This window comes from Haliaeetus albicilla, chromosome 9 (genome assembly GCF_947461875.1).
Source record: "Haliaeetus albicilla chromosome 9, bHalAlb1.1, whole genome shotgun sequence".
Lineage (NCBI taxonomy): Eukaryota > Metazoa > Chordata > Aves > Accipitriformes > Accipitridae > Haliaeetus > Haliaeetus albicilla.
The window spans coordinates 30,332,973-30,352,410 of NC_091491.1; the positions used below are offsets into that span (position 1 = coordinate 30,332,973).

Below are 19,438 nucleotides of genomic sequence, written 5' to 3' on the forward strand. Positions count from 1 at the left end.
AGTGTCCTCCAGGATCCCCGCATGTGGCTCGGGAGGCTTTGACCTGCTTCGTGCATGACTCACTGCAGGTGCGGTCCCAGACCCATGTGCAGTGTCTGCTAAAGGCTCACGCTCTGCCCTGGTCACAGCTTGGAAGAGTCGGCCAAGGTGTTTGCCTGGGGAAAACGCACCCCTGGTCTTCAAGGGCAGCAGCTCCTGGCACAGCTGCAAGTGCTGTTATTCCTGAGCTTCCCAGTTTGGGTGGATTCAGTGAATCATGGTAGTGAGTTGAGCTATTAAACTTTTGCCAACAGTCATGCATTTAATTGGAGACAGCCACTTCATCTTAACTCCTCAGGAACTTAGCAGCTCCTGGCTGGGAAAAAAACCCAACATTTTTCTCCCTCAGCTTTTCCTCTTTTTCCCCACCAAGTTCTGTGCTGATGCCTGTCACCATAGTAATCTGCACGAAGCTCACTGATGCATTTTTGTGCCGAGTTAATGCAAGCCTTCATTAATGCTGTACTTCCGAAGGAGGGATTTGGGTACCCTGCTCTGTCTGCATGTGTTTGCAGTTTTTGGCTTATCAAGTATTCTGGAACCCATCCTTTTCAGGGGAGGGGAACTGCAGTTTCTGTGGTGGCACTTTAAACATGGAGTTAATCTAAGTAAATTAGGAGCAGTATACGCTTTGACTTGAATGCTGGTTTTGGTGTGTTAAGGATTTGAGTGCTGGTTGGGTGAGTCATAAATCAACCTCCCATTATGACAGCTGCAGCCTGAATGGGGGAAAATAAGAATAATGGAATGTGTAAATTCCAGGCTAAAATGTTTAATTGCAATAAACAAATGTTTAAAGAACATTTAGGTGAAATATGCTCCTGAGATGTATTACAGTTCCTGTGTTTGCAGTCAGATCCTCAGCAAAACTGTTGCACAGGCATGGAAGAGAGTCAGCACTATGCCCAGCCACGGTTCAGATCAGGGCTGGAGATGCTTTCTCCCTTTGCCAGACCAATGTCCTTAGCAGGTACCAGAGGGACTGTTTTGGGAGCCTGCTGCTGGCATCTCTGGCAGCCTTGCTGTGCTAAGACCCCGCAGAGGCGTTGAGTCAGAGCATGTCCTGCTGCAGAAAAAGAGAACAAACAAACAAACAGGCAAGTCTCCTGTTGAAATCATAGAGCAGGTACCTTCCTTCTACCTTGTTGCAGGTTGCTGAATATAAAATAGCTGCTTGCTGTCTAAGCTACCAGAGTCCTCTGTTGGTTGACAGCTTGTTACGTGGAGAACAGTAACCCCAAGAGCTTCAGAATTTATGCCATAACCAACACAGAGTACTGCTGGCACCCAGCACAGTAACTTCTGAAGTGGATTTAAAAGCAATTCTGCACCAGCAACCTCAAGTGGAGGCCTGCCTGCCAACCAGAGCATTGCTATGAGTTGCAAGTGGCTCAAATCCCTGAAATGTCACTAAGCCCTTCATCTTTCCAAGAGGTCATTGAAAAGCAGCCCCTCTGGGATCCCTACCATTAACTCAGAAAGTTGGGATCAAGGTGACTTCTGTGAGTAGGGTCTTGTTGAGTCCCTTTAGATTTCCCAGCCCAAGGCAAAGTGGGGTCTGGCTTGCTGCAGCCTCAGGTCATCGTATTGCCATAATAAGAAGTGTCCTGTGAATTGCAAGAAATGCGGCTGCGGCAGACTGCCTTCCACGATGGAGTCTCGGCTGGAAATTAGTGTTGTGCCCTATTCCTTGGTCCTCCTGAGCTCAGGGTTTGGATCAAATTGAGCTACCATACAGTACTTGATAGAGTGTAGGGTTCCTCACCCAGGGGTTTGTGCTGCTACTTTGCTGATGGGAATACACAAGAGTTAGTGCCCTCGGTGGAGCTTTGCTAAATGTGGCACTGGTGCATAACGTCATAGCTCCTCTCTGCCTTAAGGTGAGTTATTCTGCTTGTGTGTTTTTCATTTTCCAGTTAACGGGGCGAGTTCTGCATTCGCCTTAAATAGCAGAACTAAAAGAAAAGGTCATTAAAGAGCTAGTGATATATCTGAGAAGAAACATTTCTGCCAGCGTCCCTGCCAGAGCTCTTGCTCTTTTCCCCGTAGCCCACAAATACCTTCAGCAATGCCTGTGGTTTGAGGGATGTGACTCTGCAGAGTAGCTGATTTGGACATGTTCCCCTGGCCTTCTGTGAGCGTGTCCCTGGAGATCAAACAAAGTATGTGTGAGCACCCTGCAACTATCATGTCCTGGGCAAGCCCCAGGAGAGTGAAAATCGCTGTACAATAAGGCAGGAAGCACAGCAGCTGATAGTGAACTGAGATGGCTTTAAGGCTCAGCAGCAGGACAGCTGAAATGAATAATGGCAGCATCACATTACCATTTAAGTAGAGACAAGGAGATTAGCAATCAGATCATGATTTAGTTAGCCTCAGCTGTGTTAAAGGGCTCAGAAAGTTAAAAGCAGGGCAGGCAGAGCTGGTGAGTTTGGTCTGTGGAAGGAGAAGTAAGTAGGATGCTCTTCAGGGGATGTGCAGTGAGTTGGTCGCTGGATGACTGCTCTAAGAAGTGTGATCAGCTGAGAACTGTCTTCACCCTAGGGAAAGCTCCTAGCCTGGCAGATGCTGCAGACCAGGAACAGAGCCATGGCTTAGCTCTTGCTCCCTGCTACTCTTATTGGTCTGTGCTGTGGCTGTGCCTGTTGTGTCGGGGATGCTTCCTGGGCATGATCTTCTCCTGCATCTTCTGGGAGCACCACAGTTTGAAGGATTTGAGCTCACTGCATCTGCGTAAGGAGATGGTCCACTGAGCTTTCTCCAGCACTGCCCAGCCCTGAACAGCTGTGTATGAGCAACTAGAACAGGAACTTTAAAGTAAGCATCCTAAAGTATAACAGTATTGCTTATAAGGGGAAAATATCTCTTTGCATATCATATGGGAATCCTACTAGCATGGGGTCTACACTGGGAATCCATACTGTGTGGAAATCTCTTGTTTAGTCAGTACTTTGGGATCAAGGCAGTCGTAACTTCTTTCTTAAATCCATTCTGAAGTACTTGACTTTGTGTTTAGGGAGACGCTAAGTTGGTGCTCAAGTCTTGTATACATTAGTTCAGTTCCATTTCTGCAGGGAAAGCTGCTCCTACAGCAAAATAAAAGACTGTATGGAGGAGCCTGAGTGGGAGGAATAGGTTTATCCCAAGTGTGTTATGCAGTGTTGCTCCTTCAAAAGCAAGAGGATCTGAGTCCCCCTTGCTACATAGGGGTGAGGTTAAAGAGTAGATTTGAGTTTGATTCCTGGTGAATTCTGTGAATTATAGAAAGAAAATGTTCATGGCAGGGTTTGTACTTATCTGTGCTGCATTTTTTCTTTTTCTCTGGTTTGCTTCTTTATCTTATTGATTATAGTCTGGAGCAATATCATTGAGGGAACTTTAGACAATAAAAGTATCAAGGTTGTGGGGTTTTATTTTAATTCTGCCCCCTCCCCAGTAAGCACTGGGAATATTGCCTGCTGGAAGTTTTGTTCTCTCTTTTAATTGCAAAACTGTGAAAAGTTCTCAGTCTATTTCATGGTCTTTCTGCCTTCTGTTCTGATTTACCAGGGTGTCCCACCATCCTTAACTGACAAGGACACCTACTGGTTTTGAGATTTTTCTACAAACTGAGGTTTTCAGCATGATTGCTGCAGCATAAGGGATAGCAATGCTGAAAGACTGTGATAAAATTGCTCTGTAGATGGAAAGAAGTGGTGCTAAAATATATGATATGACAAAAGTAGGGGATCTCTTAAAAGTTTTATGTGCAGAGTTTTCCTCTGGGCTAGCAGGAAAAATCCTGTCCTGTGATTACACAGTTCCCTTTTCAGGTAGTAACTCTGTAGTGAGCTTTGGGGAGAAGGGTAGGTCCTTGTTCCTTGTTAAAAGCTTCCTTCGCCTAAAATTTTGTCTGTAGGCCTCCCAGCCACACTGCTTGCTGTATGAATGACAAATTCCAATATCCCACTTTATGCCCAGGCATGAGACAGGAGGTGGGAAGCAGCTACTCTGCTGGCTGCTGTCACCAGTGTAGCTGTGCTTGAGCTGGTCCCTTTGCAATCAGTGGAGAGGTGCAGGTGGTTTCAGGACCCTATGGACCTGGCCTGGCTTGCCTGTTGATTTCTGGGATGCAAAGGGAGCCCAGTTCAGGTGTAGAGACAGCTGTACGAGGTGAGGCAAATCACCCATTGCCCTGGCAACTCCCTAACCCTCCTGGGCTGTGCTCTGTGTTAGAGGAGAGAACTTGGTCCTGGCTATGCATGTCTCTATGCTGCTTTTGTATTTCGTTCGGGTAGGTACCCAAAGGTGCAGCTGCTCACCAGTGCTTCTCTCCTGTAGAAAGAGACCCAAGGAAATGCAGAAACCAGGAAAAGAGATCTGTATGTCTCCAAAGGGCTTTCTGACCTTTTGGTGTCTGGAAAAGGCATTTGTTTGCTGGTGCTGCAGGGCATCCTAAATGAGGCTGGGGAGCAGGGATGCTCTTGCAGAAGAGGATCTGTGCAGTGAGGAGAGAGAGGAACACTGCTGCTGTCAGACTGTGTTAGGGCCAGGAGGAATGTGGTGGGTCCGTGTATGGCTGAGAGCTCTCCGCTTCAGTCCCTTTGAGTTTTACTTTGAGTTTGGGCATGAGCCTCAAACTTCAGCAAAACCAGGTCAGGTCAGAAAAAAAAACCCCACACATGTAAGACAAGATTACTCCTCCAACCTGTCCCTAGGCAGGCATTGACTCAGAAAAGCCTGGGATTATGAAGATGGCAGTTGTTAAGCTTGAATCAGACCTGACTGTCTGTCTGTGTCAGATCAGTAACAAAAAGGGACCCTGGGGCTTTATCCTGTGTTTTACTATGGTAACACTTAGCCTTCTGCTGCAATGGTATTTGCATCTATAGCGAAGATGCAGGGGGACCTCAGGCGATCTTGGGTGCTGTTCTGATAAACTCTAAAAATGACATGAAGCTCCTAATGATGAGCAGATTTGCTCTATATTTTACTTGGTAGGCTATTTAGTAAAAGTGGGAGAGGTTTTCATGTGTTCCAAAGTGATTTGCATGATCAAAGTATAGCTTGCACCCCAAAGAAGAAGGAAAGGTCATTCTATCCTGTAGCTAAATTATCTTCCCAAGAAAGGGGAAAAGGTCAGGGTTTTTTATATCTCCACTTCTCTTATCCTTGAGGGGCTTTAAGACAAGATCTCCCCCCTTCCCCAGCACACAGAAAGCCTCAGGCTGCAGGAGCATCTTCTAAATCTCTCCTACTGGGAGCTCTTTCATTTTGTGCAAAGTACTTAAATGCTAAAATTTAACCAGAGTAAAAATGAGGCTAAGACTCATTCAGGGACTCAAACATAGGTCTCGTATCAGAGAGTGCCTAGTAGTGCCTTTACTCTTCTGGTATTAGATAAAAGGGAGGAAGGGGACAGGCTCAAGGAGGGTGGTGCAGTCATCTGTGCCTGAGAATACAGCTTTTCATTGCCTCTAGCTTTGATGTGCTTGTTAGAAAAGTGAGTTAAATTAAGCTTCTGCCTTCAACAAAATTGATAATTCATTTTGGTAAGAAAGTAAAACACTTAGCTCAATCTAAGGCTCAATTTGACATCTGTTGGCTTGACCGATGTTGGTTCTTACTAGACGGCCAGTACAATTGTACTTATCCACTGTCCCAGAGTTGTCTTGCTGGGAGAAAGCCTGTCTGCAGTCTACAACACTCTTGTTGCTATGAAATCACTTTTTTTAAGGCAGCATAGAAACCAGCTGATATTGATTGATTCAGTGGCTTCTGGAGCTATGAAATAGTACCTGCTTCTCCCTGGCTCGTGGAGGGGTTGGTGAAGCTGAAATCCTTTGCACCTGCAGCCTGTCTGCATCCAAGGTCCCTGCTTGCTGCAGGGGGGTTTGCCTGTGCAGAAGTGCAGGCTGAGTGCTGTCCTCAAATGGAAGTTGTGCAGTGCAAAATCGTTAGAGATGAGGGCTCCTAATGGAAACACTTAACACACAACGTGACTGGAGTTATATAAGGACTATGGCTTATTAAACAGCCTCACTAGAGGCATGAAAGATGGGAGGATGACAAGATTTTGGTATGCTACACTGGATTTTTTCCTGTCTATTGAGCCAGCAATAACTAGGTCTTATTTATTTACTTTTGGTGGGTGGTCACATAAAACCACAAACTGCTGTCACACAAGGAAGATCTCTGCCATTCAGCTAGTGTGTCTGTTCACATGTAGCCAGCTAGCTTGCTTTCCAGAAGCAATGCCTGTGACAAATTGTAAGACTTGCATGATTAAAATTGAATTTATTTTTGACCACTTAATTTGTGTTTGATCAGTTGGACGGCAAGGAGACAGGCAGTAATGTTGCAGACCTCTGTCATGTGAAGTTCAAATTGCTTCTGCTTTTTTGTTTTCTTTTTCCTCTTCGGCACAGGTATAAAATGTTGCAGAGGCAATAAGGAAGCCCCTAGCCAGTCAGTGGCTGGCTCATGATGTACAGGGGCTGGGAAAGGACCCTGCTAGAGGCAAAGAGTGATTCTCATCTACCAGAGTGTGGCACATGTTTTGGGAGGGAGGAACACGCGGGATTTTGAAACAGAGGCGTTTTAAGGTGCCCATAAGTGCTTCAGAGGTCATTTTTGGAGGTGTCTTGCATCTGTTCCTTTCAGGATTTTGCTCCCTGATTCCCACACAGTTGGACTCATGCAGCCTGATTCAGCACTCAGTTACTTTGGTTTTACACCACTATAATACCAGTGATTTAAATAGATTTTCATTGGCATAAAACTGGAACTGCATGATAGGGAATCAACCATACAGAAAACAAGGTAGTTGGCTTCACAGGCTGAATAAGAAACAATAAGCAAATTCTTTCCAACACTGCTAGCAAATATTCTTCTGAACGAGCGGCATATCCAGAATACATAAGCTGTCTAAAGACTTTCATTTGGTAGCTAACTTTCAGTGAAGTGATGTTCCATAAATCTGTTACTTTCTGCTGCATCAACTATGCATTGCATTTTTACCTGCTCATCTGATCTCAATTTTATTTGCCTGTACATCTATGTATATATGAATATTTTACAACCATGCTTGAAAGGAATCACAGAAAGCTGTCTTATCTGCCAAGCACTTCTATGTTTACTCAGGGCTTAATGGGGGCCAAGCAAATTGGGTCTCTTGCTACTTGGTATATCTAATAATAATAATTTTTTTTGCAGAACCCCAGCTGAAGGGAATTGTGACAAGGTTATTCAGCCAGCAGGAATACTTCCTGCAGATGCACCCAGATGGTACAATTGATGGGACCAAGGACGAAAACAGCGACTACAGTAAGAAAAATTAGCCTGTTTTGCAACCCAATTACAATCAAATGCATCACCTAGTGGGTCTCACTTGTGTAGCTTTATTTTTGAAAAGATCAAATTAGGAAGAAGCCAGCTGTTTTCTGCACATTTTTTCTATCTATCCTTCCCCTTTAAATCTTGCCTGTATAATTTCATATGTTTCCTCTCCGATCTTCTTCCCTCCTGCCCCGATTCTGTAACTGCCATCTGGGTGGGGTGGAGAATAAAACCCATGATTTGAATTGCTGCCAGAAGAGAAAGGAGATTATATTTATACACATGCCACGTGGGTAAAGGCTATGGGGAATTCTCTCTCCAAGAAGAGGAGAAAATTGTTTTCACTATTTTATCCTGAAAAATTCAGCAAGCATCAGGAATTTCCAGGCTGGAGAAAACCAGCTGTTCACTAAAGTCTAGTGCTTTGAGGCTGGTGTAAAGGTTGAGGGTATTGAATGACCTTTCCAAAGGCACTCATCTTCCAAAACCCTGTTCAAAGGGGTTGGGTTCATGCTGTCCAACAAAGGACAGCAAAGTGCAGCAGAGTGACGCAGGTTTAAAAATGATGCTTGTGTACAGGAGCCATATTGGCTTAAAAAAAATGCGAAGCAGTAGCCAGTCTTCCTTTTGCAAAAGAAGTAGTTTTGTCAATACCAAAGCTCCTTCAAAAGGTTAAAAAAGGTGCAGGATATTTTCTACAGCATCTCTTCATTTTGTAGGTGTCAGACTGATGCTTCTGAGTGGACAGTAATAAGCTCAGATCCTCGGTGCCATGAACTGCACTCAAATCTTCATTTGTGTCATCCTATGTTGGTTTGAAGCTCCCTGTACCACTGAAGGGACATTGTATCTAGCCTGTCCAGCACAGAAGGTGTCGTCTTAGTCATTCCTAGGGATGAACAGAAGTTCATCCGTGTGGTGGGATTGATGGAAGCAAACTTCATGTACTTTGTGAAAGGAGGAACCTACCTAATTTGGGGACAAATCTTGTTCTATCTCTAATAAGGTCCTAGCTGGATTGAAGGCATCATTCCTTCAGGAAGGCAGGGCCTGGGCTGCAGGTGAGGGCTGTCTGCAGTGCTGCAGCACGCGTAGCAGGGCATTGATGTTGTCCTGTGAAGATGCACTTGGACAAGGGTGCAAGGTGGCTGCAACCCTACATCCATGGTGCTTGCCCCATCCCCAAGAAGCTGGGAGAGTGCTGTGGCAGGAGTGTTGTGTGTGGTGGGGCTGCTCTGCTGCAGCCAGCTCAGGGCTGGTGTCCATGCATGAGAGGAGCTTTGGGAAGATGGTAACTGAAATTGTGGGAGGCTGGCAAAGCCCTTGTGAAATGACCCGAGAGGCTGCATTCACCAGAAACTCACCCTGAGCAGATGCGAGTGTTGGGTTTTAGTACCCTCTTTCATGTGCTGGTGTTGAACAAATGAAATACCACAAATTGCAATGACAGCAATTGATGTTGGAGAAGGAGAATCTGTGGACCTCTACACATGCACTTTTACTCCATGAGAGACTGAGCAGGTCTCTTCCTGCAAGAAGAGTCTGGCCTTGTGATTTTTCTCAGGCAGACACCAACACATGGGATGAGTTCAGTGGGCTTTAGTGGGTGAGTAATGACCCAGTGTTGGGTTGTATTAGCTGCTTTTTCATACAGAAAGAAGGTATAGAGTGTTCTCAATCTGCAGAAAATCCCATTGGAGGCCTATTTGTTAATGACATGGGAAGAGCTGCTAGAGATGACAGGGATTCATTACCCTCATCTATCAGTGAGGACTGAACAACACAGTAATGGGCTTAAGTGGAAGCAGGGATGAATTTAGGTAAACAGCGGAGGAGAATAAAGTGTAAGAGCAGTTCTGCAATATTTCAGTCTGGGAGGGAAGATGAGGGAAGCTGCTGCTGGCTGCACCTTGGTGGGTGCAGGGGAACCTCCTGAGTCCCCATGGTTAAGGTTGGGCCCCAACTGCCCAAACAGCTCTTATTTATAGATCCCATCAGAAATGTTAGAGATCAGTTTGGCAAGGTGCTGAGTACTTGTGAGTCACTTCCACCCAGTTGTCTTAGTTGGAAATAGATGGGCTGAAGGGCACTTCTAGAGTGTAAATTTATCTGGTGAGATGGCAGCCCTGCCTTGGCAGCTTGGTGGGACAGGAGGCATCTAGCTGAAGTGTGCCAAGCCACTTGCTCAAAGTCATGGGCTATGTTGGAAAGTTTAGTGAAGTTTTTGAGAGAAGACTGAAGCCAAAGAATTACCCATCCCCTGATCTCGGGGGATGTCAAAAGAGGAAAAAATTCCACCTGATAATATTTGGCTCCTGAAAATGAAATGGGGAATGTGCTTTATTCAGTTTTAACTTTTTACAACATGCTCTCTTATAAATCTTCAGTTTGAGTCAACATTTTATATTATATGAAGCTTCCAGTTATAGCTTCAAAACAAAATCACATTTTTCACTTTTGAAATGACAAAATAAAGCATACCGACTATTTTTTCCTTTTCTGTTCCTCCAAACATCTCAATTTTTGACCAGAAAAAAGTCAGAACTCGCTTGTCTAAGTGAGCAGCTTACAGATTTACTTCACTGATGTTTTCTGTTTTAAAATGCCTCTCCAGAAGATTCTTGACTAGCCAGTCAGAAGTCTGTGCATTATTTCTGTGCAAGGGCAAAACTCAAAGACTAGATAAATAATATTTTCCTATCCTTGGAGAGGGGTTGCTTAACTCGCATCCACTGGCAGAGAAGGGCAATCTTGATGGCTACAGCAGGATCTTTCCCATACTGGATGATCATCTATTCTCCATGCAGAAGCCATCTTAGCACAGTTAAATACACAGTGAACACCGTGTTCCATACATTGCTCTGTGTTCTGTAGCCCCACACTGATTATTCAAATTAGCATTATGAAAGGAAGCTTAATTTTCATGGAATACATTAGGTTGGTTTACTCTGGCAAAATAAATGTTTAAAATGAGACACGACATGTCCCTCAGATACGTCTGATGCAATTAAAAGTTCTAATAAAAATCCAGTTATTTATATAAGAGGAACTGCTAATATTTAAGCAATTTTTAAATTAATTATCTGGTGCCCATTTTATGTGTGTTCTTGAGAGGCTGATGGCATTTATTTTCCACCTCCTCTCACTTAAAGAAAAAGAAAAAAACCCAGAAGCCAAGTTCTAATGGCATTTGAATGGGCATCCAGCCAGTTTCCCGCGAAACAGCGCTTGGGACATCTGTTCCTTATACCATGCAGTTAAAGGCACGCCATCTTAATGTTAGCAAGAAGACAGATTCTCTGCCTACTTGGATTGGGATATATGAAGAATTTTCTTTTAATTGGAGTGTACTTTCATGGTCGGTGAGGCACTTGTTTGTGTTCTTAGTAGTGTTACATATGAACTTGAATTTGGGGCAGTATCTCTTTCTTCCAACTCCAGTGAACTCAAATAGTCTTTCAGGGCAGACTGTTGCTGTCAGTGCTTGCATCGTGATGGCTCTTTCTGGGCTGAGCAGGGTAAGGCCCCTTCTTCTTGAGAGCAACTGGACTTCTTTGTTTGCCAGCATAATCCTGCTGAATGTCTGAAAAGCCTCAGCAAATGGACAGTATGTAAAGGATAGGTCAACTGTACTGAGCAGGTGGAAACAGCCCAGCATTTCTAGGATATTGTTTGGGGCTTTCCAGCCAGAAACACAAAAAGATTAAGACTGGGGAAACCTCTGGGTGTCTCCAGTCCGACATCCTACTTGGAGCTGGGTTATCTTCAGTTGCACAGAGCCTTGTCCAGTTGTTTCAAATGTCTCCAGGAATGAGCTATTCCATAGCTTTGTAACATCTCTGGTTCCAGTGCTGCACTATTCTCATTGTAGAGAATTTTCTTTATATCTAGTCATAATTTCTTTCTGAGGCTTTTGTCTCATGTCTCTTGTCCTTTCATTGTGTTCCTCTGAGAAGAGTTTGTCTCTGGCTTTTCCCTTCTTTGAGCTAAGCAAACCCGGTTCCCTCAGTTTCTTCTCTGTTGTGGTTTAACCCCAGCCAGCAACTAAGCACCACGCAGCTGCTCACTCACTCCTCCCCCATCCAGTGGGATGGGGGAGAAAATCGGGAAAAAGAAGCAAAACCTGTGGGTTGAGATAAGAACAGTTTAATAGAACAGAAAAGAAGAAACTAATAATGACAACACTAATAAAATGACAACAGCAATAATGAAAGGATTGGAATGTACAAATGATGTGCAGTGCAATTGCTCACCATCTGCCGACCAACACCCAGCTAGTCCCCGAGTGGCGATTCCCTGCCACCCCTTCCCAGTTCCTAAACTAGATGGGACGTCCCATGGTATGGAATACACCGTTGGCCACTTTGGGTCAGCTGCCCTGGCTGTGTCCTGTGCCAACTTCTTGTGCCCCTCCAGCTTTCTCGCTGGCTGGGCATGAGAAGCTGAAAAATCCTTGATATTAGTCTAAACGCTACTGAGCAACAACTGAAAACATCAGTGTTATCAACATTCTTCACATACTGAACTCAAAACATAGCACTGTACCAGCTACTAGGAAGACAGTTAACTCTATCCCAGCTGAAACTAGGGTATTCTCTCATGCATGTTGCAACGCATCTTCTTGATCATAGCAGCCTTCCTCACTCTCCTCAGCATCTTAAACCTCCCTATCTCATGGTGTACTGAGGCTGCTGTTGCCTATTGCATCCTCCATTAGTTCTTTCTTATTCATGTGCAGCACAAATATCTTGCACCAGAACAAATCACCTGATATAATTAGTTTAGTGCCTCTGGCTTACTACTGCTTAAATCAGCTGAGCATATGGACCACATCTTATATATCACATGACTTGCCTTACTCTTCCATTTTTGTAAAAAAGTTAGCGCAGACCCATAGCTAAGTATGCTTTCAGATTTTAAAAACGTATTATGCAGCTGGTAAACTGCCATAACATTAACAGTGGACAACATACTTATGACCAAAGGGTTTAGGACTGGAGCATGCTAAAAGTAGGATCATCAATAAGCAGGGTCAGGTGTAAATCTACTGATGGTTGAAAATGGTAAGATTTAATGAAGGAAAATAGGCAGAAATATTCAATGTCTTAATTTTTTTTTTCTCTTCTGCCCATGAAGTAAAAGCATGTCCTTTCCATGCAGTTGCGGATGGCATAGAAAATGTACCATTTGCAGTAGAGAGAGTTTTAAAAGCATTTGTTAAATTTTCTCCTTCACATCAGCACACCCTGTGTCCAGTCCAATACCAGAGTTAGTCCTTGTCCCCTTTTCTAAATCTGCTGCTTCATTTTAACTGCAATTTTTTTTCCTGACAAAAAGAGACCTCTTGCTTTCGAGGTTGATTGAGGATTTTCCCCCCACAATAAAGCTTATAAGCTTTTAAATCTGTTCTAAAACAAGATGAAACATTCATTTGGAAGCATGATAACAAAAGGTTTCAACTTCTTTGAAGATATTTCTGGATTTGAGTGCAGAAACCGCTCTGAGAATTTACAAAGTCTTGATTGACCCAAACCGCTTTTTTTAATAGAGGAAGACATTTGCTTCCAAAAACTTCTTTGGCTGTTAGTTACCTATGTCAGATGCATGTCCTCCTGCTTGCCTGCCCACTTGCTCACCCACTCTGCAGTGTGTTGCAGGAGATGCTCTGCCGTGCCTAAAAGCCGTGATTGTGGATGTTGGTACCACGGTCTGCAGCAGGGTCCCAGGGAGCTTAGGAACTGGCAGCGGTCTTGGTACTGTAACACAGAGCACAACAGGATTGTTCCTGTGCTCCCTTAGCATGTGTAGGTGGAAAGAGAGAGATTTGGAGACATGTGGGTGTTTCCATGCAGAACTTCTCACACACTAATTCTGGGTATTATCATCTCGCTGCCTAATGAATGCTCTGAATGGTCTGTCACAAGTTTTCTATGCAAGACAAATTGGCTGTAGGGAATGAATGATGATGCCCATTTTGTTTCATTATTAGCAGTAATATGCTCCATTTTTCAGTGTGGGGGGGAAATTAGGGAAGGGGAATTGCTTATAAATAGACTTGTTAACTGCAGAGGGTTTTAGACCTTCATGGTAGTCAGAAAGTGATAGAAATAAAACTTTACTTTGGTTAGGTGAGCTTTTCAATGGTAGAACTACACGATAACGCAGCTCTCCAGTGCTGAGTAGCTAACGCTGGAGTGTGTTTGTCTCATCTGGGGACAGTACAGAGTAGCACTGTCCTTGACTCCAGTTATTCACAGGCCAATACCCAGGCTGGACTTCATTTGCTGTATATATCTGTTGACATCCTCCCACAAAATCACAAATACAAGCCCTGGCTTTGGTAAGACTTCAGCACGTGCTTTGATTTTTTACTTCACGTGATGCTTAAAAGCATGAAAAGGGGCTGAGAGTAGGGTTTCTTGTCACCAGACTCGAGGTGCCTCCCTTTTAGGCAGCTCAGTGAGGGAAGTCATCTAGGCTTCCTTGGGAATTGAGTGAGAAAAAAGGGCATTCATGTGAAACTGGGACTCATGAATCCCTTTTTGGAGACAACCCTGAAACCAGCTCAGCCAAGGCACCTGTTAGATATCTTGAGCAAAGTGGCTTTCTGTCTCCTGTGCTTTTTTCAGGTTTTACTTCTGAAAAGGTATCCACCTCTGACCTTTAAGCAAATCCACCAAGAGTTCAGGTTGAAGGTAAACAGTTTCCCATTACTTTTCACATACCTTTTGGGCTCTGCTTTTTCTCTTAAAAATTGTGCAAATCCTGGGACTTCAGTTCAGACTTAGTAGTCTGAACCACTGGCTCTAAGAATCAAGCCACAGAGCCACAGTTTCAGTCCTCCTCCTCCCCCCCCCCCCGCCATGTTGGCTATAAATGTTGTTCTTCCTTTGAAAGGAATCCAAACACACTTCTGTCTCCTCCACTCTGCAGTAATTCACAGGCTGTACATGAGGGAGGTTCTCGGGAAGCATCTTGAGGTTGAGTTAAATCCATGTGTTACCTGCCACACACATATTTAACCAGTTTCTTTGGGGCGGGGGGGCTGATATTGCACTGGACTTGACTCCCTCCTGTCATACCAGGATTAACACTAGCCTGGCCTGAGGAGCTATAGCATTTTGAATAGGCCATTTCAGCAAAAGCTGCTTTATCCTTCACAGCTGCTATTAAATCAGCAACGGTCCATCTCCCAGGGAAGGAGAGGCTGGGAGATGGCACAGTGAGAAGGAGAACCGTTTCTCCTAGAACCATTATGTGAAGACCCCTCTGTGCTGTGCTTGCTCCAATGTGATGTGTCAGGCATAAAACTTCATAAATGATCTATAAAATGAATCAGCTAGAGGATGATGTCCCTAATGGTCAGCTGGGAAATAGGAATGCTTCACTGCGTGCTCTGACACTGCACCCATTCACAGGTCTCCCCTGGGCTAATTTGAACACCCCAAAGCTCTTGAGATGTTTCAGGCAGGCTTTTGCGAATAAGTGAGCATTAACAAGCCATGAGAAATGCTTCATGGATGTGGAAGGGGCAGTCTGACCTCATGACTAGGGAACCAGAAAAAATACTCGTTTCAGGGCAGTTGTGCGGGAAAAGACCTTGAGTGAAGTATTTCCATTGTGTTTGTGCTCACGTTTCTGCCCGACCCTGTGCCCATCTTTCTATGTCCTGAGCTCCCTGGGGCAAGGTCCAGTTAGCTCTCTGTAAGCTGAAGCACAAGGGATCCTACAACATCTGGATACTCTTATCCTATAAATCTCAGTGGAAACAAAGCCATGCTAATGCTTCAGTGCTCAGTCTATCAGTGCGGACAGTCCTCTCCTCTTTGAGCCCATTCTGTTAGAAATGTAGCAAAAGCCTGACAGTATGTAAATGTATATGCTCATGTGAAAGGTCTTTCAATGAGATACAGGGTCTACTTGGAATCAAGCAATAAAGTAATTAATTGGGAGGAAGTGGTTGCAATGCTTTCATCAATAAGATTGCAGTAAAATTGAGTATTGAAAGGGCTTGTCCTCTTCTGTGTTATCTAGTGCTGCTTCTGAATGAAGAGCAGTGCTCAGGTCCTGGCGTGGAGCACTATATCTTCCTGAGTTTCTTCATTCCCTTGACAGCAGGGATCACAGGGGCAGGCACACAGTCAAGTTAATTTGCATCCTTCTAGCCAGGGTTGCTGTCAGTATACTCTCTTAGCATATGGCAAATGCAAAAAAAGTGTGACTAGGCTTAAATCTGTTTCAGGGTGAACTAAACTAAGTTGTGTTTGCCACGGGCAAAGATGTGTACGTGTGCAGTTACCACAGCTCAGCTGGCCCACGGAAAGCTGTTGAGATGCGCTAGCGTGAGTGCACGTATGAGCCCTTGGCATTGCAAAGGCAGTGATCAGACAGACTGATGGGTGTGTTAAGGCTTCTGGGAGGCAGCCACATTCAGTACTTTTAAAAATTTCATTTCAACATTGACCCTGTGGCTGCAGACCTTTCCTCTAGCTGGAAGCAGGACTTTTGATTCTAGTTCAGTATCTTTTGTTAAGAGTCAGGAGTGGGGTGGGCTGGCCCTGGGGAAAAAGCAGCAGTGACCACGCAGCGTCATGTCTCCATAACCTTTGCTTTTCTTTTCCTTCCGCAGCCCTTTTCAATCTAATTCCTGTGGGTCTTCGTGTGGTGGCAATCCAAGGGGTGAAGGCAGGTCTGTACGTTGCCATGAATGCTGAGGGATATCTCTACAGCTCAGTAAGTATTTTGCACTGTTGCGTTCCTGGAGTGGTTTGGTTTTGTAGGTGGGAGGGAAAAGACTGTATTAGGACTTGCAGCTTTTTCTGAAAATGGTCATGTTATCAGCAAACCTTTAAAAGCAGGAACAGGGGAGCTGCTGCAAGGCCATGCAATATTCACTTTAAAGTGTCTCCACGGGGATTTGTGGCAATATTTCCTGACCTGTGAAGATATACTTTGTGTTCCTTTGAGTAGTTAATGTAGGTCACGTTGTAGAGGAGGTTGTGTGGTTGGCTGGTTATATTCTGGTTTCCCATTTGTGAAATGGCATGGACTGAATGGAATTGCTTCTTCTGAATTGTGCCCGGATAACTGATCATAGGTGGTGCCCCAGTGGGTCATACTCTGCTTTTGACTGCAGTGTAAATCCACAGCAATACCCTGACTTCATTAAGATGGTTCAGGACTATTCTGTTGGCAGAGTGCTTCAGCAGAGCAGAATTTCCCTGTATTTGTGTGGTCTTTTTAATGCACATAAAAGATAAGTGAGGCATTTTTTACTGACTAATTCCCCTATAACTTTCTTAGATGGTATGAAAGGGCATGAGGTTATTCATAAGATTCTCATTTGAAGTAAGTAATTGATTTTCACAGTGAATAATTGATTCAGTGATTTATTAAATATGGCAGCCCTTTGCCAGAATTTTTTATGCATCAAATAACTTTGCTCTAGTTCTACATAGTAAAAAGTGATAGCTAATAATACACTTCTCATTTCTGTAGTTATGATATCTTTAAAGCGTATAGTCAAGATTCTAATCTTGTCTGCCTTTGTGTAAACTTACAGTGCAGCAATTCTGCTCATCTAGGCATTTACTTTGCTTTAAAAGCGTACGTGAGAATTGAGATAGGACCGCTGAAAGGACAACAGTTTGAGTTGCTCCTACGCAATTTTTCCTAACTCTTACCATCCATCTTCTTTTCTGGTCAGTTTTAAACTACTCACATGGTTGGGATTTCCCCCTTTCCCTCGGGAGGTAGCAAAGCTCTGTCTCCCCAGTGGCTCAGGGTAGAAAATGGCAAGTGAATGTGTTAGTATGCCTGGTGAGATAGGTCTCAAAACTGGCTGCTTGTCAAGAAAAGACAGAGAGATCAATCTGGATCTCTGTGGATGCCAGACGCTTCCTGTTCTTTCATAGCCCAGTAAACATAAATGACTGCTTCTAAATAAATTACATTGTTTACTAACAATGAAAACTTCCTCTTTTTGTAAAGCTATCAGAGTCCTAAAGGTAATACCAAGCATGGTGTGGTACTGCATTCTTGTGTGTGCTTGCCTCTAGGCACATAGTTGGGGGGTCAGGACTGACGTTTTAGCCTGTGCTGTGCAGTGCTGGCATAAAGGGTTTTGGCCCAGCACTGAAGCTCCTTGTACCACCAGTGCCCCGAAAATGAGGACTGCAGGAAAGCAGTGTATGTCACAGAGCCGCATCCAGCCTGGCGGGGGTCTTTTTGGAGCAATGCGGGGTCAGCATTTTCTGAACAAATTGTGCAAGGGAGGGAAGGGCGTGGGGCTCAGGCAGAAGGAGAAATGGAGAGTTGGAAATATGATGTTTGACAGCTGAGAGGTTAGAGGTGATGCAAAGTATCTCTTGCTAGCAGTAGTGAGATGATACTGAGGGTGGGAGGGATGTACCAAGAGATGGTGGGCAGCAGGAGGACTGTGTGTCCAGGAAACACATCTGCTAGTCATATGAAGTCTCCTAAAAGGCAGCAGATCATACCTGTGTTCAAATGAGGGTGCTTAATGGGGCCTGCTTATTCCCAGCAAGTGTGCCTGTCTTAAGTAGGACAGTTAATCGGCGAAGGCTAAGGATGTACCGTGATGGCCAGTGGTTAATGAAGTGGACCTCATTGCATGCCATGGCTTGATGGCATTCAACTCTGAACTAGTAAGAGTTAAAATGTTCATTTCATCAACATGATCCAGGGTTTCTGCTTGCAGTAAATGGATGCTACTGGCCTATCTCTACTCCAGGGAGGTGGAACTCACTGGACACTATTTTCTTCTTGTTTTGACTAGTGGCTCTGTCTCTGTCTTACAGCAGTAAATCAATGAATTCACTGTGCTTTGGAGCAGACCACAAGGCAAGAAAAAAGAAAATTTGTGGATAAAGCCAGTTAGGAGCAGGGAGTGTGGGTCAAGCCACTCATAATGTCAAAGACAAGGGATGAGACTAGGGTCCTATAAAAGAACTGGATATAGCTGAAAAGAGCTCAGCCTTTTCAAGCAGTCTCTTTTGGATGCTGCAGCTTTCTTTGTGGTGCTGGGATCCCACTCCAACATTTGGCATGGCTGTGTCAGTCTCTAAGACTGTGCTGGGGAATTGCTTTGGCAGGACTTGACAGTCTGTTCCTCTCCAGGGTGAGCAGGGCCCCCAGCCCTGCCGCCTGGACCTGATTGCTGCCCACACCAAAGGACACATTGTCCCTGTCCCTTTGCTTAGCAGGTCCTAAACTACAGCTTTGCTCTGGCTCAGCCCAGTTTCTGTTGGTGTTGTGCATGTACCTATTTTTTTCACGAGCCTTTTCTGAAGAATTTCTGAAAAAAATGGGTCAATATTCCCCGTAGATATTGTTCACTCACACAGATCCATTGACAAATGAACTTTTTCTGCTGCTTGGCTGCCTCCCCTGCTCTCTGGCCCAGACCTAGCCCTGTGAGGACTTCTTGTAACATCCTCAGGCCCAGGACTGCTTTCAGATAAAATATAACTGTCCAGGGAAGTGGGAGGTTTTTTGGGTCGTGGTTTTTTGTTTGTTTTTTTTTTTTTTTTCCCTCTTGAGCTCAGATTGTGGCTGTAACTGAATACATCAGTGTGTGTTTGTTTTGGTTTTGTTTGGTGGTGGGGGGTTTTTTTATGATATTTAATCTGTGTGCGTCAGCTGAGACTTTGGCTGACGTTCTCTGCCCTGGATCAAACCAGAGGCTATTATCAGCCTGGTCTCAGAGATGGTTTGTGCCAGCTCCTTCTGAGTTTGGGCCAATGGGCTCTTGAATGAATGGGTTTAGAATAACCAGCCCTTGGAAAAAGTCTTCCTGGTGCCAGTCAGCACAAAAGCAGGGCTGAGTGGGGTCCTGTAAAGCCAAACTTGGTGAGAAGGCTCTTTGCAGAAACATGCAAGACACTCCTATGTGCTTAGCCACATCGATACCTTTAACAATGAGTTTCCTCATCTCTTCAGTTAGGGATAGGTAGGGACAGTGTGGGGTTGGGTTGCTGGGTTGAAGCCAAGCATAGATCCCCAGCCAACATCAGAGTCCTAAATGCATTAGATAGCAAAGCCTCCTTGCTTGGGAAGCAGC

General features: G+C 44.5%; 1 protein-coding gene across 3 annotated transcripts in view; it reads left to right on the plus strand.

Annotated features, from left to right (window-relative positions):
• Positions 1-19,438, plus strand: part of FGF12 (fibroblast growth factor 12) — a 236,736-nt gene that overhangs the window by 147,077 nt on the left and 70,221 nt on the right. For all 3 annotated transcript variants that reach the window (XM_069792395.1, XM_069792394.1, XM_069792393.1), the window contains 2 exons: positions 7,234-7,344; positions 15,986-16,089. In XM_069792395.1, coding sequence (XP_069648496.1) covers positions 7,234-7,344; positions 15,986-16,089 — 215 coding nt within the window. The remainder of the gene's footprint in view (positions 1-7,233; positions 7,345-15,985; positions 16,090-19,438) is intronic.